Below are 24382 nucleotides of genomic sequence, written 5' to 3' on the forward strand. Positions count from 1 at the left end.
CTATTAAATCTATCCAAGTATGGGCTGTACTTATGCTATTGTTCTTGCATATATGATATGTTTTCTCCATCACAAGCAAGACATTCAAGGCTCAAGATAAATGAAACTCACAGAACATTACTTAAAAAACAAGTAGACAGATTATATAAAGAGACTTTTATAATTCGGTGCATAAAACTTTACAAAATGTCGTTATAACATATTCTAGTCGCAAGCACCTGCCTAATTAAAAGGCACATAATATTACAAAAAGCTTAGGAATTGACATATCAATTCATAAGATACCACCTATTCTATATATATGCATCATCATATAAAAAGGACTAGACCTTTGCAGCTGTACAAAATACCAAACATTGTGTTATCACTTGCTTCGACCTTCGAGAAGACGCATTGCATACGCTGGTTTCGCATCAGCAGGAAGTCCAAGGAAAATCTCCAAACGCTCTTGCTTATAAGCAAGGAGCTCGCAAATGTCAAAGCGTTGCTCGAGCGACAGCCCCGGTATCACATTGAGATGCTCGAACACTTCCTTCCTAGCTTGGCCCATGTCAAACTCATATCCAACGCGGTTCACTAAACTCTCCAAACCTTTGGTTAGTATTACGGCTGATCTCGACAAGAGCTTCATAAACACCACTCATTTCATCACGTGCCTTACGCTTCTTGTTGTTCCCGTTATTGACTGCATCCACTTTCTTGGACTGACTAGCACCTTCATCCACTTTCTTTGACTGACTAGCACTTTCATCCACAACCTCATTCTCTATGTCATCTAGCTGCACGTGATATACGTCGTCGGGTGTATCTTCAGCAGTGTTCCTGCGACGAAACATGTCAGTGACAGCATCCATGAGGTCTTCGGCATGCTCTCCTGTCGCTCTGTCTTGACCGAACACCACCTTCCAATCATCCAACATAGGCCACGACTTTAATCTCATGAGTCGTGCGTTCTGATCTTTCTGGAAAAAAAAAATCAGAATAAGTCTCAATATTATACATTTGTGGCTAAAAAAACTAACTACCATAACGATGTGCTCCCATTGTTCATCCGTGCAATTAACCATGTGGTCCCCATTAACGTTGAAGCCTACTCCAGTATTTGCTAGCATCAACACAAGGCTGTTGTAGTGTTTTTTCCACGCGCATATTTTGGAGTTGACATGCGGAACACCCTTCAAATCAGTACCCGGAAACGCCTTCTTCATCGCCTCTTCCAACTTGTTAAGATACCCTGCCCGGAAGCCGTTATCGAACTTCCATCCTTGTGCCACCAACTCTTTCAACGAACTCAGCAGCATATCTTCCTCCTTACCCGTCCAACTCCGACGTGTTTTATCCGTCTTGTTTACACGTAAATGCCCTGACTCAAAGCTCCCTGTTTCCCACACGTTAGAGTACCAGAAACATATTAGCTCCATGCCATCTAAACAACAGTATTGCCATCTTTGTGACTTTCAAAACCCAACAAGCAGTTCGCATATATTCTAATGTATTAAGATCTCACAAATTGGCAATGAAGACAACAAAACCCAAGCACACGTGACCAAGCACATATGTAATTACATCAACCCAAAAAATCAAGTATCATCAAATTATTTAGGTATCACACGTCATTGTCAATATCCCAAAGTATACACTGAAAACACCAATCAACGAAACTAAAAACTGGAAACACAAGAGAATATAAAATCCACACAATCAATTTGACAAAGTACAGCAAGAATTCGACGATATCAAGAAGGAGTTGAAGCAACCTTGTTGCGCTGAGTTCATCTCGAACCAATTTTGTGGAAAATTCTGTGTTTCTCTACGACTGGAATTTCGCGACCCTTGCGTATCTCAGAATTTGGGTGGAATAAGGAATTGACAGTGTTTTTTGGGTAATATACTCCCAAGATTTCCCTCCGAAAATGTGTATGCTCGGCGGGAACATAAGAAGGACATGGCTGTCATTCTAAAAAAATATGAGGATATATGTGTAATTACATGTAATACACCTATTTTAACCAATACATATCAAACACAAAAATTCTGGAAAAGTGATTTTTAAAAGGCGCTATCAAACTCACACCCTATACTGCCTAACTAGAGCAGGCCCAGCTTCATTTACTTAGGTTTGTGTAACTTGCATTATCAATACCATATAGTCAAACATGCCCTATATATATCGTGTTATTTAATCCATATCTTTAAATTTAAAATATATATATATATATATATACATATACTCAAAATCCGTCCCAAATAAATGCATGCTTGTTACCCAAAAAAATCATGCATGTTACCAATTGAATTATGCAAGAACCGATACATAAAGGACAAAAATATCTCTCTAAAAAATTTGATTATCTTTTGATAGACATAAAGCCGATACAATCGGCTTCAATCACTTTTTAACACTATATTTACCTTCCTTCACTAGGGTTTTTTACTCACCACACATATCGGTTTCTTCACTTTTTTTTACCCACCGAGAGAGATCAATACATTGAAGCACGTCGGACTCATCCATGGCATCTTCTTCACAGGTTTTTATTTTTAATTTTCATGAAATTGAATAGAATAGAATAATTTATGCTAAAAAACGATCGGTCCGGCCAGTGAAGTGGCCGGATAAATCGGTCCGGCCGAGTACATTATTTAAATAAAACATACGGCCGGATTGATTTTTCCGGGAACTTCACCGGCCGGATCGATCGTTTTTTAGCATAAAATATTCCATTTTAATTAGTTGTATGTTTATATTAATCAGTTAGTAATTTACTGAATTTAATTTAATTATATTTGTTTAAGTAATTATTATTGCGTGTTTTGTTGGGTATTACATTGCATTGTTTATGTGGGTTTTGTGAAATTTAATAAAATAAAGTATTTTATGCCTATAGAACAACTATCCGGCCGGTACTATGCCCGGAATAATGCGTCCGGCCGGAACAGTTTCAATCTGAAATGTACCCGGCCGGATTCATTTTACCGGACACTTCACCGGCAGGATAGTTGCTCTTTAGGCATAAAATACTTTATTAAATCTATCTGTATGTTTACGTTAATTATTACTATTTTACTGAATTTAATTTAATTATAATTGTTTAATTATTAATTATTGAAACTGTTATTGCTTGGTATTAATTAAATTGCAGTTTTTTATTATTTTACCGAATTTAATTAAATTGCTTGGTATTAATTGTAGTTTAATATTTTACTGAATTTTTACTGAATTTAATATTAAATTGCTGAATTACTCGAATTTTACTGAATTTAATATTAAATTGCTGAATTTTACTGAATTTAATTGCAGTTGAATTTTACTGAATTTTAATATTTTAATATTACTGAATTTTAATATTACAGAATTTTACTGAATTTTAATATTACTCGAATTACTATTTTAATATTTTACTGAATTTTACTATTTTACTCGAATTTTACTATTTTACTGAATTACTGAATTTTAATATTTTACTGAATTTAATTGTAGTTTAATATTACTGAATTTAATATTAAATTGCAGTTTAATTAAATTGCTTGGTATTAATTAAATTGCAGTTTTTTAATTATGCCTATTTGTATTATTTTTTAATATTTTACTGAATTTAATATGGTTTTCATTTTGTAAATGAATAGGCGAATGTCCCATATCTTCGTCCCGACACTATTGACCAGACGGAGGTTGCTATCAACACCTACTATAGGGATTCGCATTTTCCGGAGCTGGTTGAAACTTTAAATGTGGTCGGCGAACAGTGCAATGAAGGGTTATTGGGAAGATTTAGAGCATCATGTTTTGGGCATTTCTCTGATTGGAGGCCCGGTCCGAAGAGCAATAAAGCATTACATCAGATTGTATCGAGGCAGATTGTGTCAGAAGCCGATGAGATGTGCTTCTTTCTGTGCGGAGCACGAGTCAGATTTTCCCCTGCGGACTACGCATTAGTGACTGGGCTCAATTTCGGGGGATCGATGTTCGATGCAACTTTACAGCACGACTGCAGTCGTGTGGAGGTATACCGACGATTCTGCGGTGGGCAAACCATGACCATACAGGCGCTCATCAAACGCGTGTGCAATTTGAATCGTCGAGTGGATGATGAGGATGAGAGCCTGTACCTTCGTGCTGTCCTCGTGTGTGTGGCTCACACCCTTGTTCTTGGGTTGGATGTGCGGGTATAGCCGTGGCTTTGGGTGTTGGTGGATGATCTGGCTGCATTTGATAGATTCCCCTGGGGCGCGTATTCGTATAAGATGTTATGCCATTATACGACAGAGATAGGAACCGGCGAGAAGTATCACTTCTACGGTCCTTCGTGGGCTTTATATGTCTGGGCATTGGAGCGCGTCCCGGGCCTCGGACAGATGGTGGCAGCATCTAGCGGTGATCCGACAGCGCACCCTCGATGTTTGAGATGGACTTTCAGGGGTAAGCCTCGGCTTCACGGTTTGCGAGATCTATTTGAGGGACAGGTAATCAGTTATTTCAGAGTTAGTGTTTCATCGTTACTGTTTTACTTATGTTCTAATATATTATCTATGTTGCTTTCTAGGGTGGTGTCCTGCCCCTGGAGCCCGATGGTGACGATCTGGCGAGTCACTACTTCATATCAGCGCTGACACCGGGCGAACTCTCGGTGAGCTTCAGGCCCCCCGACAACCCATTAGCTCGGGGTGTCCAATTTCCACAGCACACCAGAGCCCGTGTTGTGGAGGAGCGCGGGGACGAGGATGATGTACCTAGACAACCTCGTATGACTCGCAGTCACAGTGTTCGGGGCCCTGTGAGGGATGCTCGACCCCACGAGCCGGCTCGTCATTCAGTAGATCCGAGAAAGCACCCAGCGCCGCATACTTCTTCATCGTCAAGCGGATCTCGGACTGTATCCAGTCCCAGCGAGGGTGAGGTGGACCGTAAGTGGGTGAAGAAGACGATCCGTCAGGAGATTAAGAAGGCCTTCGGCAAATTCCTGGATAAACTGAAGGGCAAGGGCAAAAAGGATAGGTGCAACAAGAGCTAACATTTCCGAGGGTCTGACGCCCCTGATGATGATGACCAGCGACGGTCCCCTGATGATTACCAGTGACGGTCTCCTCCAAAGCACAGAGCCCCACCCAGTGCTTCAGGGCCCGACGCTTCAGGGCCAAGCGTTTCACGTCCCTGCGACGACGACCCCCGCGATGAGGAACCACGCCATCCAGAGGCCCAGCATTATGTTGCACGCCCTTCAGATTATGATTCTCGCCCAGCAGAGACCCCGGATTACAACGAGCAGTGGCGGGCCATGATACAGTCTGGTCAGGGCGACTACACACCGGCACAACAGACTTTTGACTGGTCGACCTATGTCTACCCTCATGGCTCTTCCCCATTCCTGAAGCCGCAGTATAGGACAGAGCCCTCGATATTCTTTGCTGAGCCGCTCACTTCTGTTGCACCATATGAGTGGGACAGTCTAATTCTGCAGGGCAGGCTCAAACGGAGGAGCCTGAGCCACAGGCAGAGCAGCCACAGGCACTGCTGCTGCAGCACCAGGCAGAGCAGCCGCCGGCAGAGCAGCCACCGCGTCGTAGTCAGAGGGTGAGGCGTCCGTCTAACTTTCAGAGATCGCCCTGGGTTAATAGCCGAATGCCACGTCCAGTGACACAACACTGCAGTGACCATTATGAGAAGTGGGTTGCTAGATATCGAGCGAGTAGGGCTGGTGAGGTGTATATCAAGGCCAGTGGTGGTGTGCGGGAGTACGACGACTTCGCGCGGGTGGAGAATGTCAGCCAGGAATTCACAACTGGGGTAAATAATATATTGATTTTAACATTGTTAAATTATTTTCTACTAACTTTCTGATTTTAACTTTGTTGCAGGATATTGACTTGTATTTTTTGAGCTTGAGAAATAGACTTAGAGATTCCCTGGATTTACTTGATGACGTAAATATGAATAACACAGTCATAGTAGACACGGATTGGTTTGTAAGTAAACTTTCATTATTTATATGTTTTCATTGGTGCGGATATAAATTATTAATTACTTATTTGATCTGTAGATATACCTCAAGAAAGAGTGGGACGCTCAGATTGAGAAGTGGGCAGGAAGTGAGTTCGGCCCTAGGGAGTATCATGTATTGACTAGTACAGCAATGGCTGATGATTGGGAGCCTGAGATAGACTGGATCTGCGCTGTACGTGGAAAAGCACTTCGGGGCCATGAACTTTCTCCTGGTCAAATAGGATGGATGGATGCCACACAGGTAATCAGTTAAACAATTATTTGTCATTAGTCATTTGTGCTTTATCGTTGTTTCTTATCAATTCATTGTGGTTTGTCATAGGTTCTCATGCCAGTCATAATTGGCCACCATTTTATCCTATGTCGGATTCGGTTAGGAGAAGCTGTTTGCGAAGTCTATGACCCAGTATTCCACAATCTTAGTGTTCAAAATCAAAGGGCTCGATATGGTGACCTAGTACCTTTACTGAGATTGTTGCCAGTTGTCCTTCAGTTGTCGAAGTGGCTAGACGACACATCCATTGATGCGACAGTGGCAAAGGAGAGGTGGCCAATTATGACGGCGGAGTTTGCTCCAGCGGAGGTTCAGTTTCAGCAGCAGGACGCTGTCAGCTGCGGGCCTTTCATCTGCATGTATGCTGAACGACTGATATCTGGCTCTCCATCCATTGAGTGGGGTAATAGCAACGTGAGGGCATATAAGAGCAAGATTGCTAGATCTATATTTTCGTTGTGTGAAACTTGGAAGGCCCGAAGCAATAGACTTGGTTTTACATAGTGTTGTATATTGTTACATTCATGTGTGGTTCTATTTGGTTATTCAACGAACTTTATTTCCAGTTAATCATTTCAGCTTATCGAATAATAAGATAATTCAATCAATATCATTAACTGTTACAACACACAAATACACACCACTACTCCCTGGGCTCAGTCGCAGCTCCAGCTGGATGGCCTTCGGCTTCAAGATCTCGCAGTCGTCGTGTATTTTCTGTGCTAAATATGTTGCGACGACTTTTGCGGGGGCCTTTATTCGCGCTACGCGCCCTAGCTCACCGTCGCATGAGTGCTCATTGGTGAACTTATACACTCCCCAAATGGCTCCATCTTGTGACGATGCATGGAGCTTGAAGGGGCACGTATCTGAATGCTTGCATTTGAAGTAAATTCGTCTGCTGTCTGATTTGGTGACAGAAAATTCCTTGCCCTGCTTCATGTTCCACAGACCGATTGCAACGATCAGATCATCTTTGCTATTGAAATACATATTCTTTGACAACTCCCGGGGCAGTAGCTAATAATCTTCAATATCCACAAGTGCCACTGCAGCGTCCAACGGGATAACCAGAACTAACCAATTAGTTAGTTCATCTGCTCCAGTAATCTGTTCGTCATCATCGTCATCGATCTGCAAATTCTGCCAACCTGCATATTCAATCCCCGCCCTTCTCACGTTCTCTGGCTCCGACAAGTCTTCAGAGGCGCTTGTATCAGTCTCGGCTTCAGACGATGGAACATAATCTTCATCTACATTACCAGCATTCTCCACAAACTGAGGCTCGTACGTATATTGATCATCAGCTGGACCCCAACAACGATCAGTTGTTAGGTGATCGTAATGGTACGAATTTGGCTCATCCCATGAAGGCCAACCCGTTGACTGATCATTACCCCAAGTGACTGACGGTTCAACAATTTCTTGCGCCGGTGAATCTCCGGCTGATAGGTCTAAATAAGCATATCTTTGGATTGCTTCCAATCCGTCCCCACCTTCGAATGTTGCACTGGATTCACCTCCATACCCGGAAGATTGAGGGAGATCGAATGAAGGAACATACACTCCTCCACTATAATCGTCTTCGACAACATAAATCTCAGGAAAATGTGGCTGGGACACCAGCAACTAAAGCAAATCATTGTCATCGGCAAGAAGATTTTTACTGTATACCCTACCATTTAATCCCTTCGTCAAATAATACAAGCTGTAATTAGTGCTCAATGAATTCTCCAACATCAGGTGATTTATCATGTACACCGTAGTGGCCATTGTGTCTCCGAAAATATGCAAACTCTTTGAAGAGCCGCCGATGTACTCATAACCATTGAAGCCACCTCCATAATTAACCAAAAAGTATCTCCCATATTCATTCATCTACAGAAAAAATAATAAATAAATAAATATATGATGTAAATGGAATAAAATGTAAAAATACAACATATAACATGTTAATACACTCGAAAAGCATCTGTCCGCCCGGGAAAGTTTCCGAGGAAATGTGTCCGGCCGTGTATTACATAATATATAATTACACACGGCCGGACACATTTTCAAGGACACTTGTCCGGGCGAACACATGATTTTCGAGCATATTAACATGAGTTATGTAGCAAGATATATGTATAGAACTAAAATGTAAGTAATAATTACTAATTAATACTTTAAAACATGATAGAATGTGCTCTAATTCACATGTATTTCCTTCAAACGTAGCTTTAAATCATAGTATGCTATAATATGCTAATAATTCACATAAGCATATAGGATAAAACAAAACATTGAAAATAAACAATAACCAACTTAAATTACATTTCAAACGTAAAATGACATACCTTTAAACGTTCGGATGAGAGAATTCACAAATAATAGCTTCACCACTTGGAAAATATTAGAATTTCTATTGAGTTTGAGTGTTTTTTCACTTTGAGTGTTCGGATGAGAGCATTTCTATCGGATGAGAGAATTCACTCATATATAAACAAAGATTCCTTCATTTCACGTGAATTTCAATGAAATTAGAGTGTTTGACATGAATACTTTACTGACAAAGCTATTTCACATCATATTTGTCGTTTATCATCAATTTTTTTTTAAAAAAAATTATGTCCGTTAATTGAAGGCTAATTAATCGATGGAATATAAATACTAAAAATTAACACAATCGATATTAGCACTCAAAACACACAATGGAACCAAAAAAACATCTGTCCGATCGGAACAAATATGTGTCCGACCGGTAAAACCTTGTGTCCGGTCGGACACTTGTTTTTTTCGGTCGGACATATTTTATTTTTGTTCCAATGTGTGTTTTGAGTGCTAATATCGATTGTGTTAATTTTTAGTATTTATTTTCCATTGATTAATTAGCGTACGATTTACTTGTAAAACCTTCGATTTTAATTCAAAAATAAATAAATATTGTTTTTTGTGTCAGTCTTTCACTTGTTCCAACAATAATTTGACCGATTTCAATCTTTAATTCATGACATTGATGTTTTTCTTACACTTTAACAACTTTTGTCATAGATGTGTAAGACCTTTTGCGGAAAACAATGCACATCCATCACAATCTATGGGCATTTTCGGCAGTTCACACATTTAGGGCATGGAGTGCTTTACATAGTAAGAGAGAGCATTTTTCAAATTTTGCATAAGAGAATGGGCACTTTAAATTTTGCCTCAAAATTTATTGGCCTAAATTTGCTGGCTTATTTAGCTTTAAAATAATTTTTATAAGCAAATAAATGTCGTTTAAAGGAATTCAAGATCTGCACAGAAATAAAGGTGATGGTGATTGATTAATGTTTTAATGCATTACGTGTAGTTGGGAGTTGGATCAATACTACCATTTGATTTATTAACGTTGTAACGTGTAATGTCACGATTGCATATGTGAATAATATTTTTAATGTCGTGTTATTTTTTTGGATAAAATTTATTTATAATTACCATTTGGTGTTTGATTGATTAACGTTATAACGATATGTCTTTGTCATATAACTACATATGTATTGGATCCATTTTATTTATATTTAGTAAGATGAATAGAACATGTGGAAGATAGCAACGACACAAAACCACTCTTGTGAAATTAATTATGTGTTAAATTTGAGAAATTTTTGATATAATTTGAACCCATCATATTTGAATATCCTGCTTTACATAATTTCAATTATATCTCAATATTTGTCTCTCCTAATTTTTTATATATCGAAACTCAAAATTAATGGGGTGTTTAGAGCATTCGCATTGGTGTTACATGATAACTTATATGATAACTTACTTTATGAGGGGGACCACATGGTGTAAAGAGGCTGCATTGGTGTTACATGATAGCCTAAATGATTTTTTTAGTTTTGATTTTTTCATTTTTCATTTAAGTTTAATTTCATAAATTTAAATCACACAATTTACTTCAAATTTAAATTGCATTAATTTTAAAATCCTCAAAATTACATAAAACTTAATAAAATAAAAACAAATCCTACAAATAATTATTCCGGCCCTAGAGGACCGAAACGTGCCCAAACATGCTCCATCAAATCATATTGGAGCGCGGCGTGCAACTGCCTATCTCGGAGAAGGGTATCTCTTTGCACATATTCCTCGAAGGAAACTGGGGTTGCTCGAGTCACTGCTAGACGCCTCATTTCCCGCGTCGTCATCTCTCCAATTGGTTGCTCCTTCACCTTCGTGCTCCACAATCATGTTGTGGAGAATGATGCAACACAACATGGTGTCCCGGAGGTGCTCCAGGTACCAATTCCGCGCGGGACTGCGAATGATTCCCCACCGAGCTTGAAGGACTCCAAAGGCACGTTCGACATCCTTTCGTGCCGATTCTTGCATCTTCTTGAACCTCGCCTCCTTCTGATTTGTCGCCATCGGTGGACTCTTGACGAAGCAACGCCACTCCGGATATATGCCGTCGCACAAGTAGTAGCCCATCTGGTAGTAGCGATGGTTCGCCTGAAAGAGCACGGGCGGGGCCGTTCCATCCAACACGTCGGCGAAGAAAGGCGACTGGTTGAGAACGTTGATGTCGTTGTTCGAACCAGCGACACTGAAGAAGGCATGCCAAATCCACAGATCGTGGGATGCAACGGCATCCAAGATCAAGGTTGGCTCCCCTTGATCACCGCGTGTATATGCGCTGTGCCACGCCTTAAGGCAATTCTTCCACCCCCAATGCATACAATCAAGAATCCCGAGCATCCCGGGAAATCTGTGTCACGCCTCGTGCATCTGGGTAAGGCGTGTGATGTCCTTCGGCGTTGGACGACGCAGATAATGGGCTCCAAAAGCCCGGATGACTGCCTTGCAGAACTTCTTGAGGCATACACGCCCAGTGGAGTCGGCGACTTTGAGATACTCGTCAAAAGTATCCGCACTGACGCCGGTGGCTAACTGGCGGATAGCCGACGTGCATTTCTGCAACGGGGAGAGAGAGTCCCGACCTATTGCATCAGTGGTCATCTGGAAGTAAGTATCTTCACCTTGAACAGCCTCGACGATGCACAAGAACAGCTCCTTCTGCATTCGAAAACGCCGTCGGAAAAATGTAGGTCCGTACGTCGGATTGTCGTCGAAGTAGTCTTGCATAAGATGTAGGTGGGCTTCCTTTCGATCACGGTGGACGTAAGACCGGGGACGTTTAACACGTCCCGACTCTGACGCCGGTTGGGTGTAGATTTGAGCAAGCAATTGTTTCTGCAACTCTATCTCCTCCATGATCGCGTGAGCTACACCATCAGATGAATCAGACGAAGAACCGTGGTCGGATTCCACCATTGTCGGAAGAAAACAGAAGAAAAGACTTGAAAAGGTGTAGATTGAAAGAGGAGAATTGTGGAGTGAAAGTGAGGAAGAAGAAGGAGGAAGAGAGAATATAAAGAGAAGAAAAAAATTTAAAAATAAATAAATAAATAAATTCGAACGGTCAAATTTGCACGGAAACCGAGGCCGTCAAAGCTGCCTTCAAATTCAAAATTCAAATATTCGATTTTTTTTATAAAGGCGCGTGTAAAACACGCGCCAGGCTACACGATAGAACGTGTAGCCCTCGTGTAAGTGAGGGCTGCATCGGCTTACACGATAGCAGCCTTACACGAGTAGGCCGCTATCGTGTAACCGATGCGGATGCTCTTATGAAGCCTATTTAATTAAATTGTATTTCGTTATTTTGTTAATTTTAATTATCGTTCAAACTCAAAATTGATTGAAGTTTTGATGTTGATTTAGCCAGATTGTTCTCCCTCGTTATCAATTTTATCGTGGAATGTTTAATATAATTAGCAAAGGGTTTCATAATTATATATTTTTCAATTAACATAAATAATTTTCACTATTTGAGTGATTATTGATTAATACATGGAATATTTATGATGATGGGTGATAGGTCGCAACAAGCCACGTTTGGTTCGGTCCATTCATCTACAATTTTGGTGAATTTATTTCTAGGTGAAATATATTTAATGTGAACGGAAAAAAAAATATTTAATGTGCTATACATATATATACTGTATATATCATCAATTAATGGTAAAACTATGCAAAACGGTCTCAATAATCGTTACTACATATTTTTATAAAATATTATCATGACAAAATAGACTAAAAATCTTTTACCATATATAGTAGTAATATAATTTTTTTTTTGAAGGAAGTAGTAATATAATTCTATTGTAACCAAACTTTTTTTTATCCTTTTTAAGTTTGCTTATGAATTTATTTATTTATGTTATGGAAAAAGGATAATATTAGATACATTTTAGCTAGTTTCAGCCAATCACTTGAATTATGAATATTGTGTTTTGGATAATATAATTTTTTATTAAAAAAAGCAATAACAAAAAACACAAATTTTAGTCCCACGAGCCGCTGGCAAAGATTAAATTATCATTAATTACACAATTTTGAGGACCACATAATAATTTATTTTTGCATTAGAAATTTCTGGTTGGACAGTAACGCTTTTGTCAAATCATTTGATACATAACAAATATAACTTCTTATTTTTTTTCAGGTAACATAACAAATATAGCTTAGAGAACTACTTTTGCAACCCTTCATTTAAAACTCTGTTTTTTGTGTTATATATAGAAACTCTTTTTATTTTTTTCCTATTTATTATAAAGGAAAACTTAACCCTCTCATGATTCTTGACAAGTGTCCAATTGTGACACATGATTGAAATCTACCATTATAGTTTGCGTTGGCATATCCATAGCACTTCAATAGTAGGCTATAATATGGTTTCAAAAAAAAAATAGTAGGCTATAATATTATTTAGAATCTAATTATGATATTTAGTTATATAGATAGCTAAATGCTAGAGCTGATAAAAGTGGAAAGGAGCTCTTATTTTATCATAGTTTTGTTCTATCTTCAAAAAACATACATTAAAGAATGTATCATATTTTTTTATTAGGGTGTGTTTACTTTGATAGAAAATGTGAGAAAATATATATTTTTTATTATTTTTTCATTATTTTTATATATTTATTATGATAGAAATTTTTTCTTCAAGTATGATGAAATATTTTTTTTGAACAATTCATTTTCACTCATTTTGTCTCCACTATTGGATAATATTACTTTTGGGTAGTGGTGTGAAAATATTTTCCAATATTTTCTCATCTTTTCATCTATAATAAACATGCTAAAAAAAATGAAAAAAAAAGATAATATTTTCACATATTTTCGTATCCATTATTTTCCAATGAAAATTTTACAACCAAAGTAAATGTATCCTTAATTTTATTTTACAATGTCAAAGTAGTATTATATACAATACACTTTATTGTATGTAACCATCAATGTACTTAAAAAAAGCCAGCATAAGTTATATTCCATATATTTCTCGCAGATACATTATTATGTATTTTGATTTTATATTATCGGGGTAAAATAAAGGAAGAAGATACTCCCTCCGTCCCACGAAGCATGACACAGTTTCTTATTTGGTCTGTCCCACGAAGCATGACACGTTTCTAAAAATGGCAAAAAATTTACCCTTTATTCACATTTTCACTTTTTCACCTACCACACTTAACACACAAAATATCAATTTCTTAATTCTCGTGCCGAAAAGAAGTGTGTCATGCTTCATGGGACGGATGGAGTACATTTTTTAATAAAATTCGAATTTGAATAAAAGAAGACCTAGATAACTCTAAACCAAGAAAATTAAATTTCCCAACTTCCCCCAACCCCACCTCTAACTCCCTTTACAAGCTGCTACTGCAAACTAGAAAAGCAAATAGTATATTATATAAGTAACATTCTATAAGTCTCTCTCTCTCTCTAAGTTATAGCAAAATGGAGTTTCAAAACTTTTGCTTGGTATGCATCTCGATGCTTATTCTATTGAATTTTGCAGAGTGTGATGTAAAGGAAGATAGAGAAAAATGTGAAAATCAACTAATAGGGCTGGCAACATGCCTGCCCTATGTGACCGGGGAGTCCAAGGCCCCCGCGAGCGATTGTTGCACTGGCTTCAAACAAGTCTTGAGAGATAGCCGCGAGTGCATCTGCATTTTGATCAAAGATCGAAACGACCCGAGTCTAGGGTTCAAGATCAACGCCACCCTCGCCCTCTCCCTCCCCGCCAAATGCAAGGCCCCCGTCAACGAGTCCATCACAGAGTGTCCAAGTAAGTTGCCCCTCCCCCCACCCCCCTATAAAAATACATGCATCAGTGTGTGTGTTGGCCAAGCGATAAGGGGTTAATGACTAAGACAAATATTAACTAGATGTGAGTCGATTTCATGCAGCTCTTCTTCATCTACCACCAAATTCACCGGATGCTAAGGTGTTTGATGATTTTGCAAAGAGTGCTAGCAAAAGCAACACCACAACTACTACTCCTACCGGTATGTATGAAATTATTGCATAAATTACTATTGGATCTTTAAAAACAAATTAATACACATGTCACAAGTCATGCACTTTGCATTTATTGTCTCAACTAACTATTTACGTTTTTTTTTTTTGAATTACTTCTCATTTTTTTCACTATTTTTCGAAATAAAGCAAGCTCGTCGAGTGATTCATCTGCATCGACAACTGCTAATGAAAAGAGTGACGGAGGAGAGAAGAAGATCTTGATAGAGGCTCAAAGGGTTGTAGGAGTATTCATAGCTATGGGTGCACTTCACATTTTCATGAATCGTTAATGTCGAAAGAGTGTTTTTGTTTATCATTTGCATAATTTTTCTCCTTTATTTTATCTTACTTTGCATAACAATGTCAAGGGTGAGGTTAGCTTAGATATTTAGGTTGTTTTTAAATGTTTTTATATTAGAGAATACCTTTGTAATATTATTCTTATGTTTTGAGAATAAATAAATAGTGGGAGCCCTTATTGTCAAAGGTCATTCAAATTGCGTGCATTTGTCGTATAAGATTTCCCTAATACAATTTTTTTAGTCAAATAAAATATAGATTTCAGTCATATTTACCCCAAAAAGTACAGATAATATAGGACATTAATTACCCAAATTCCTCTTATATGCTTTTTTGGTTAATTGACTATAAATTTATAGATAGTCAGTGAATTCTACGTTTCTGATACTTTATACTCATTCCGTCTTATTTTAATAGGCTCATTTTCCTTTTTCGGTAAAAAAAGTTGTACTTAATTGGTGTGGATCACACCACTTTACTACTACTTTCCGACTAAAAAGTAAATTTTCTTAATTTTCGTGCCCAAAAGAAGTGAGCATGTTAAAATGGGACGAAAGGAACAATATATTGAAAAAGTACACGAAGTTTGATCAATTTTGAAATTTCGTTAAAATTAATAGTACGATTAAATTGAAACTGACGTGACATCAGAATTTCTAAATATTGTGACTATAATTTCTAAAATTTTAATGTTGCATCGTTGTTAAATTGACCGTAGTCTTAATTTTACAGCATTAGAAAGAAAGAAGAAGGAAAAAAAAAAAAGCGAATTTTACTGGTAATTTATGAATTTATAGCAAATTAGCTTGTTTTTAGTTATCGTTAATGTATAAATTTTCTAATTATCAATACAACTCTCTCTCTCTCTCTCTCTCTCTGCAACAATGGCACACTTCGCCATAGCACTACTCTCTCTCATCTTCCTCTCTTCAGCGCACCTCTCTCTCTCCGCGATCGACGTCCACGACCTTCTCCCTCTCTTCAACCTCCCCAAGGGGATTATACCGCGGGAAATAAAGTCGTTTTCCTTCTCCAACACCGACAATTCCTTCACGCTCGAGCTGAGCTCAAACCCTTGCTACGTCACATTCGACGATCAGCTCGTCTTCTACGACAGGATCATCGAGGGGAAGCTCGAGTACGGCAAAGTGAGCGGAGTTTCCGGCATTCAGGCCAAGAAGTTCTTCATTTGGGTGTCCGTCACCGGCATGGAAGTCGACGAGGAAAACGATCTGATCGAGTTCCACGTCGGAGCTCTGTCGAAGAAGCTGCCCGCTGCGGATTTTCAGCGCGTTCCTAGCTGCAAATCGAAGGGGTTGCGTGATTTGTCTTCTTCGGCGTCGATTTGAGGTGAATTTGGGGGCGTTTCTGGCTGTCGAGTTTTGAGCCGTAAACCCTAATTGATCTGTGAAATTTGTTGCTCCGATCTATTGATTGCTTGATGCGTGTGAATTTCGTGGTGAATTCATGAATGTTACTGCTCACGAAATTGTTGATTTTTAATTTTTTCTTCGGAATGTCAACTCTCTTTCCCTTTCTCCATCTCTCTGCAAATTTCTTCCCAAAAAGTTGTCCAAAAATTCTTGAAATTTAATAGTTTGACTGGTTTAGGACTTGGTTAATTTCAGTTGAAAGTTGAGAAAGTGTGAACAATGAACTCATATAATGACATAAGCAATAATTGATTTCATTAAACTACCATAGTGGTGAATGCATTTGCCATACCTCATATAGGGATGAAACCTTTTGTGTGTGTATTTAACTGTCATATTATGCTACGACAAAACCGATCACCTACTCACATTGAGCAAACATAATGTGCTCATCACTGATGACGATTTTAATAAAAAAGGAGAATTTACATATCTTACTTTAATTAAAACTAGTACGGCCTCCCGTGCGATGCACGGACCACGATATATTTACTTATTTTTTAAAATTTTAAATTATGTTAAAATATCAAAGTGTCATTATTTATGAATTAGATTAATTGGTAACGAAAAAAGTATACGCCCTTCGTCCACGATATCAATTTCACTTTTGTCATTTTGGTATGTCCACAATACCATTTTCACTTTGATTTATAGCAGTGAGGTTCACAAACTCCACTCACAACAATAGTGGGACCCACCCCTAAAAAAACACAATAGTGAGACCCAAACTCCACTAATAACAATACCCACTGTTATGGACTATTATTCACCACTTTTTATAACTTGTATCATCCACAAAGTGGAAACGATATCGTAGGCGGATGGAGTGTTAATTTAAATATAAATATTTGATTTAAAATAATGTATATAACGGTAAATCAACTTAATGAGCATTGTATAATAATAATATAATTAAATTTATAGATTATAAAATAAATCATTTCAGTCAATCTCATTTTGAGCAAATAATACTAAACTATCAATATAATAAAATTTTGGAGGGAAGAAATGAAAGGAGAGAGAAAATTTAATACAAATTTCTTGCTCATTAATTGTATTAAATTTAAAATAATTATAGTTAAATAATCATATAAATTTTTTTGAAAGGAAAAAAAATGGCATCTACTTATTTTTTCACCAACAAACAAAAAAAAAAGTATGATGTTGAACATTATAGATAAATGAGATCAACAAAAATTAATTTTGATACTTTAAACAATCATAACTTATTCGTTTCAAATTTATTTTAAGGGGTGGGTATTTTTCATAGACATATTATGGAAGTGGGTATTTTAATATATTAAGTCTTTATTTTTTATAATTTTTACATCGAATTAAATATCTTTTCGTGATCTTTAGTTTAACATCCAAATTGAATACTTTTTCATTAATCGAAGTTAATGATTTTTTGAAAAAAAAAATAAAATAGAAAAAAGAAAAAAGAAGAGAGAAATTTTGGTGGGAGAAGTGAAGAGAGAAATTTTGGAGGAAAAAACTCCTCGTTTATTTGTATATAAATTTTAATTTTTATTGTATCTTTATTTATGCATGAATTAAATATAATAACAATAAAATATAAAAAATTATTAATTTTAAAATTCAAGGAAGCATATAGAATAATTACCGAACATTATATATATATATATTAGCCCTAAATAAAAATTAGAGTTTGAATGTTTTAGCGTATTTAACTAAATTATATATTAAAATGCAGAAAGAAATGGAATGATGGGCATTACTATAATTTTTTTTTTTGAAAGGTACTATAAAATATTTTTGTTTGGCGCAAGAGTTTCGACAACATGAAAAATTGAAATTGGCTAGATTAAGTAATTAAAGTACGTTATGTAAAAAATCAATCTAATAAAACTCATTAATAAAAATAGCAATTACATCTCTCGTTATTTCCGCCTCTCTCTCACACCAGAAAACCCTTTTCCTCTTTCTGCCTCTCTCCTAGTCTTGCATCTCTCTCACACTCACTCGTGCCGCACAGATCTTCCCACCTCGCCTTCTCCGGCAACAGCTGTAGTACGGTACGTCTCCTTTTTTCATCGCCCCATCCGCCTCGCCTCTCACTCGCCGCCACCGTCTTCTCCGCTAACAGCCGCAAAAGGGAAAATCAGCAGTAGCGTTGCAAGCCTCGAGAAGTTTGCCTCTACAGTTGCATCAGTCCGCCTCTCTGACCTCCGCGGCTCTGTGTGAGTGCCTTCGTCCGACTTTCACAACTACAGCCAAATAACTCAATTAGGGCTTCGAATTTCCCCTTTTCTCTTCTCGTTATTCTCTATCCACGATTTTTGAATTTTGTTGTATTTATCTGCTATTCAAATTGTACCTATTTATGGGTAGGTGAATCTTGAATTTTTCTTTTTTTATTTTGTTTAAAAGGAGGTTTCTTGGTATAATCCGATTTGAAAACTTAAGTTCGTTCAAAGTTTTGGAGAAAGGTTGAATGGTTTTGTTTTGCAGGGATGATGGGTTTGGTTTCTGAAAAATTGAGAAAATTTTGAAGAACTCTCGACAACTACCACAGTTTTTGTAAGCGTTTCAGTTTTTACAACTATCATATTCAATTTTAGCGGAAAAAATTTGTGTTTTAGCGGGAATAAGTTACCGTTTAACTGGTCTTTTATATAGTATATAGATTGTCACATCATTGGTGATCGTTTCTATATTCCACAAATAACTGTTTTGAACAAGTATTCAACAGTAGTTGCTGTGTATATCACTTTGCTTCGTTATGTTATGACACAGTTGGAGATTTGTTCGACTTGTATTCACTCTCTGTATTGAATCTCTTGCATCCCATGTTGTGTTTGTTTCAAGAGATACTAGTAATAGAAACAACAACTCTCAACTTTCCTTCTTAGCATCACAGCAAACGTGCTCAATGACCAAAATACGAGGAGCAACGGAGCAAAGTGAATAGGAGCACCATGGATGGAAGATAGACGTTTCGTTCGGAGAGGAAGGCAGAACGTCGTGAATGTGAACAGAAAAGCCGATAAACGGAAACCATAACTCGAGGGAAGAAAGTGCAACGGAAGAGACAAGAATGTTGTTGAGTGTAGTAACATGAATGAGTATGAAAAGAGGATGACAATAAACATGAATAAAGAGGCATATTTACAAATAAGCCAAGTCTAGAGTGGAGATGGTAAATAAAAAGAGTTGGTAGTTTGCTGAAGAAACCTAGATACTAATCCTAGAATAATACAACAGCATCAACGGTTTTCATCACTCAACTGAAAGGGTTATCTGCAGGAGCGCTATTTACAACCCACAGGGTTGAAAAAGAATATGCCTGACAGATGTATACACTGCTAGAAATGCTCTCTAATCCGTCGCTACGAGAATTAGTAGGGTAAACGAAAGTACCAGCAGGAGAGCCTCGTGTACCGTACATCCCAGCTGCATCGCCTGCAACATCCCCGGATTGTATATGGCCGCACTGCAGCTACCCCCACAGCCGATGATGGAGCAGAAGGGTTCCTGTAGAAAAACGACGAGTTTCAGAATACGAGATGATTCGCTAGTATATAGTGTAGTGTAGTCTCAAGTGCGTTTTTGCAATCACCGGGTTGAGAGTGTCGAATGTTGTCAGTCCCAGGCGCTAGTCACAGCAGAACCATAGCCTCCACCATATCCGCCAGATTGGTTGTATCCATTGTTCATGTTGCTGCCACCACCATACATGTCCATTCCACCTCTATTGTAGGAGGAATCTTTGCGGAAATCACGGCCACCAAATCTGCCTCCACCACCTTGCCCTCGGCGGTTCCTACCACCAAAGTTAGACCGAGCTGCAAAGCGCGCCAGCCAAGCAGGAACCTCTTGGTTTGCTTCTTGCATTAGATCAGCCAATGGCTTCGCCAACGAGGCATTGTTATCGTTGAAAAAAGCAGTGGCCAGTCCTGTTTTACCAGCACGCCCAGTCCGTCCAATACGGTGGACATAGTCGTCAATATCATTAGGAAGGTCGAAGTTGATGACATGTGCAACATGAGGGATGTCAAGGCCGCGTGCTGCCACATCAGTTGCAACCAGAATTGGAGTTTTGCCACTTTTGAAAGATCTTAACGCATGTTCTCGCTCCTGAAACCAGAAACAAAATGCTTGCATTTATTTATATAATAAAACTGGCATCAGAAAACACAAAAACTACATTTTCAAGGATATTACAGACAACAAAAGCAGTATATTGACTGGCACACTTAAAAACACATTAACATTGGAAGAAAGAGGAAGACAATGGAGAGGATTAAGTTGAAGTAAAATGAGACAGAAATACAAACATCTCTATAATTTCTTGGAAACCTGAGAAAAATTTTGAATTTTCAATAGGGCCATGCTTTTTAACAATCACCCAGATTCCAATTTCGTTATAAGATGACAGAAAAATATGAGCTCAGAAGACCAATATTTTCACCATGCAAAACAGCCCAAAGATCCCAGTCGTAGGAGAAGAGAAATTATAAGACCTGTTGTGTTCGGTCACCATGAATAGATGTAGCAGGAAAGCCATTAATGCAAAGCCAGTGTTCAAGCGAATCAGCTCCTTTCTTTGTCTCAACAAAAACTAATGTTAGTGCTTGCTGCAAATCACATCGCAAAAATCTGGATTAGCAAAGTATACCGAAAATATAAATTGCAATGGAAGTTGATCCAAGTGATGGGAAAGAGATGACCTACTGCATAAGCAGATAAGAATCTACAATACAAAATTCTGATATTTTGGAGCATAATTTCCAGCCAATAAGATTTGACTAAGTGTATCAAGTATAAAGAAAAATAAAATCTAAATGCAACTCTGCAGACATTGGAAATTCTTGTTCTAAAACAAAAATGGTCCCCACCTCACAAAACACTGGTCAAAATTCTTACCTTGGCCTGAACGCCATTTGCTCTTTGTGCATGGAGGAGGTCCATCAGGTGACTTCTTTTGTCAGTCTCAAGCACATATTCAATTCTTTGGAGGATCAATTCAGTGCTAGAACCAACTCTTCCAACAGCCAGAAATATGTAATTCGAAAGAAAATCTGCAGCTAGTCTCTGCATGTTAAATGAGATTTCCACAATATCACAAATCTAATAATAGTTGGCAGGTTGTAAGTTAAAACAAAGTCAAGAAATTGGATATCTATGGTCATGTTAGTTGTGCATGCATCATGAAATGTTTGACATCATTGAATCATTCTATCACTTTGATATAAATGTCTCAGTGGTTAGAAAACCTCTCTTCCATACTTCAATGTTTGAGGGACGAAAAAACCAACCAAAGTCCACTACTTTTAGTATGGTGACACAATGCCATGGGTATAGAAAACCGACCTGAATCTCCTTTGGAAATGTGGCGCTAAATAGCAATGTTTGTCTTACACCAGGTGGAGGCATGTCCATCTGTTGCACAATTCTCCGTATTTGAGGTTCAAAACCCATGTCCAACATTCTATCCGCTTCGTCCAGGGCTAAGTACCTAATATTTTGTAACGAGACTCTAGCCCTTTCCAACAGATCAACTAAACGTCCGGGAGTTGCAACAAGTATGTCCACACCTCTTTCAAGTTCTCGAAGCTGCCGAGAAAACATCAATAATAAAATCAGAAATGAAGCAGTAAGCTATGCATGAGATTATAAAACAGATAGGGAAACGATCAGACTGATCAATAGATGTGGGGAAGGTGATCAGATATTTGCAATGAGACCAATGACAAGGACATAAATGGTACCTGTTGATTGATTGGTGCACCACCATAAGCAACAACCACCTTGACGCCAGTTTGATAAGAAAATTTTCGAGCTTCTTCATGAATCTGCATAGCAAGAGCCGCTATGAGATTTGTTTCAATGAAAGAAGCAATTAACATATACACCAGCTTTCTACAAACTCACTTGAATTGAAAGCTCCCTAGTTGGAGAAAGAATGAGAGCGAGCGGAAATGCCATGCGTGGCATACGTGGTTGTCTTTGAGCAGATTGGCCACTTTTCATGATTCCACTAATTATCGGGAAACAGAATGCCGCAGTCTTTCCCGAACCAGTCTGAGCGCAGGCCATCAAATCCCTCCCAGTGAGGGATATTGGTATAGCGTGCCGCTGCACAGGTGTAGGTTTCACATACTTGCACCTCTTAATGTTCATATTTAAGGCGTCACCCAAGTCAATCTCGGCAAATGTATTCACAGGAGGTGGAACATCTTTCCCACTTGTCTCCACCGGAATATCCTCGTATGCATCAAAATTGATCCCTGAAGTTTCCTGTACCGCAAATTCTGGTTCTGCAACTCCATCATCTTGAAAAGGATTAGCCTCTCTTTCCCTCCCACGATCCCAACCACCATTTCTGTTATTCCAAGCACTACCACCACCACCACCACCACCACCACGACTGAGACCACCTCCATTTCTATCATTTCTAGGACCATACGACTGAAATCCACCTACTGCCGAACCACCATATCCCTGGGGTTCATTTCCCACCAAGGTTCCAGCATAGGAAACTGCAGCCGAGGGAGGAGGAGGGTCTGCTGAGGCTGAAGGAGGCCTATTCCTAAGATGCGGCGGAACATAAGTACTTCTAGAAGCATGAGAAGTAGCCCCTACACCACCACCGGTAGGAGCCTTCTCGACAGATTCAGACCACGTAGCAGGCATACTCAAAAGCACGCAAAATCACACAAATCCTCTCCCCTGTCAAAAAATACCTCCAACGCCACAACCGTTTTCCAGGCAGAGATATTTTTCAACGCTGCACGTGCAACAGAAACAAAATTCCCAAAATTTTCGTCATCATCAAACCCTGAAATCTATGCCCCGAAACACGCACACCTTCCACAACTTCAAAATAAAATCCTTATAGCAAAAATCCCCCCTCGCAGAGTGCAGCAAATCCATTACCATTCAAATGAACATAAAATAAAACAGAATAACCAAGCAAACCCAATTCTCAAGCAAAGTTCATCCGTAAGCACACACATAATCGAAAATCCACAAAATTCAACCAAACCGAGCAACAAAATCAACAGAAATGCAGCAATAACTACACAAAATCCAAACACCAAAACAACATTTATTTCCTCAGAATTTCACACAATTACTTAAGACAGCAACGCAAGTTTGTCCACATACAGAGATAGATCAACGGAGACAATTCGTGCTTCTGAATGAATAGGAGAAACACATACGATATGATTAAAGGTAGATGATAAAGAAACCCTAATTTGGGGCAGAGGATGTGCGATCGGAGGCGCTGGTGCGTAAAATATCTTGTGCGATGCTGTTGAATTTCCGCTTTCTCTCTCTAAAAAGGTCTATAGATTTTCTCTCTAAATTTCTTCCAACGTATTTATAGTCTTCGAAGTTTGCGTTTCTGCTTAATACGCGATACCACCATTATTTTTTTTAGGGGCTCTATACGTTTTTCCCTTCTCTCATTTCATTTTTTTCTTTTTTAAATTATAAATATTTTCTACATAAATTTCCCAAAAGAAAAAAAAAAAAAGAAAAAAAAGAGAAAGATTCTTCATAGATATTGTTGATGAGTCAATTTTTGACTAAAATTTTGCGGTTGTTAAGTAAGCATCTTTTACTGCTTTTCTTCAAAGTAAAATGGATTATAAAAATATTTGAATCGTGTGGTGTGAGATTAAATGACTATATAGTTGACTAATTTACTAAAAATGAAGTTGTTTAATTATTAGAGGGAGAAACTGAATTATTTAAAAAAATTCTTGAGGTAATATAGCTCAAATCCGTTATAAATAGTTGTTTACAAAATGTTGTGGATAGAAGAACCAACTGGATAATTATAGAGTCAATATTATTTAAAAAATAATAAAATTTAGTTCATCTAGTATGAGGAGCTGAGGACTCTTACTAATATATCATCAAATACTTAGGGATATACGGTTGCCGAAATTAAATTAGTTCGAGATCTCTTAAGATTAAAATGATCTAAGATTATTTTTGTCATAAAAAGGT

General features: G+C 38.1%; 4 protein-coding genes across 5 annotated transcripts; 2 read left to right on the plus strand and 2 right to left on the minus strand.

The window, feature by feature from the left end:
* Positions 1–364: 364 nt before the first annotated feature.
* On the minus strand, positions 365–1421 carry LOC130998835 (uncharacterized protein At2g29880-like). Its single transcript, XM_057924241.1, has 3 exons — positions 1026–1421; positions 592–962; positions 365–536 (listed from the first exon to the last, which is right to left on the minus strand). Exons 1-3 carry the CDS (start codon positions 1419–1421, stop codon positions 365–367), a joined length of 939 nt encoding a protein of 312 aa, XP_057780224.1.
* Positions 1422–13960: 12539 nt separating this feature from the next.
* LOC130999559 (non-specific lipid transfer protein GPI-anchored 14-like) lies at positions 13961–15152 on the plus strand. The gene is made up of 3 exons (XM_057925119.1): positions 13961–14433; positions 14555–14653; positions 14814–15152. The coding sequence occupies exons 1-3, from the start codon at positions 14100–14102 to the stop codon at positions 14954–14956; spliced, it is 576 nt and encodes a 191-aa protein (XP_057781102.1). The 5' UTR covers positions 13961–14099; the 3' UTR covers positions 14957–15152.
* A 632-nt stretch (positions 15153–15784) lies between these two features.
* Positions 15785–19683, plus strand: LOC130999561 (uncharacterized). 2 transcript variants are annotated; one of them, XM_057925122.1, is made up of 2 exons: positions 15785–16316; positions 19273–19683. In XM_057925122.1, exon 1 carries the CDS (start codon positions 15851–15853, stop codon positions 16313–16315), a length of 465 nt encoding a protein of 154 aa, XP_057781105.1. In that variant the 5' UTR covers positions 15785–15850; the 3' UTR covers position 16316; positions 19273–19683. The 2 variants fall into 2 exon arrangements, with proteins under 2 accessions (XP_057781105.1, XP_057781106.1); XM_057925123.1 differs by having other exon boundaries at positions 19281–19683.
* LOC130999560 (DEAD-box ATP-dependent RNA helicase 37-like) lies at positions 19483–23823 on the minus strand. Its single transcript, XM_057925121.1, has 8 exons — positions 23587–23823; positions 22295–23150; positions 22132–22215; positions 21734–21976; positions 21287–21454; positions 20884–20997; positions 19980–20497; positions 19483–19894 (listed from the first exon to the last, which is right to left on the minus strand). The coding sequence occupies exons 2-7, from the start codon at positions 23054–23056 to the stop codon at positions 20003–20005; spliced, it is 1866 nt and encodes a 621-aa protein (XP_057781104.1). The 5' UTR covers positions 23057–23150; positions 23587–23823; the 3' UTR covers positions 19483–19894; positions 19980–20002.
* Positions 23824–24382: the final 559 nt, after the last annotated feature.

This window comes from Salvia miltiorrhiza, chromosome 8 (assembly GCF_028751815.1).
Source record: "Salvia miltiorrhiza cultivar Shanhuang (shh) chromosome 8, IMPLAD_Smil_shh, whole genome shotgun sequence".
In the NCBI taxonomy this organism is placed as follows: domain Eukaryota; kingdom Viridiplantae; phylum Streptophyta; class Magnoliopsida; order Lamiales; family Lamiaceae; genus Salvia; species Salvia miltiorrhiza.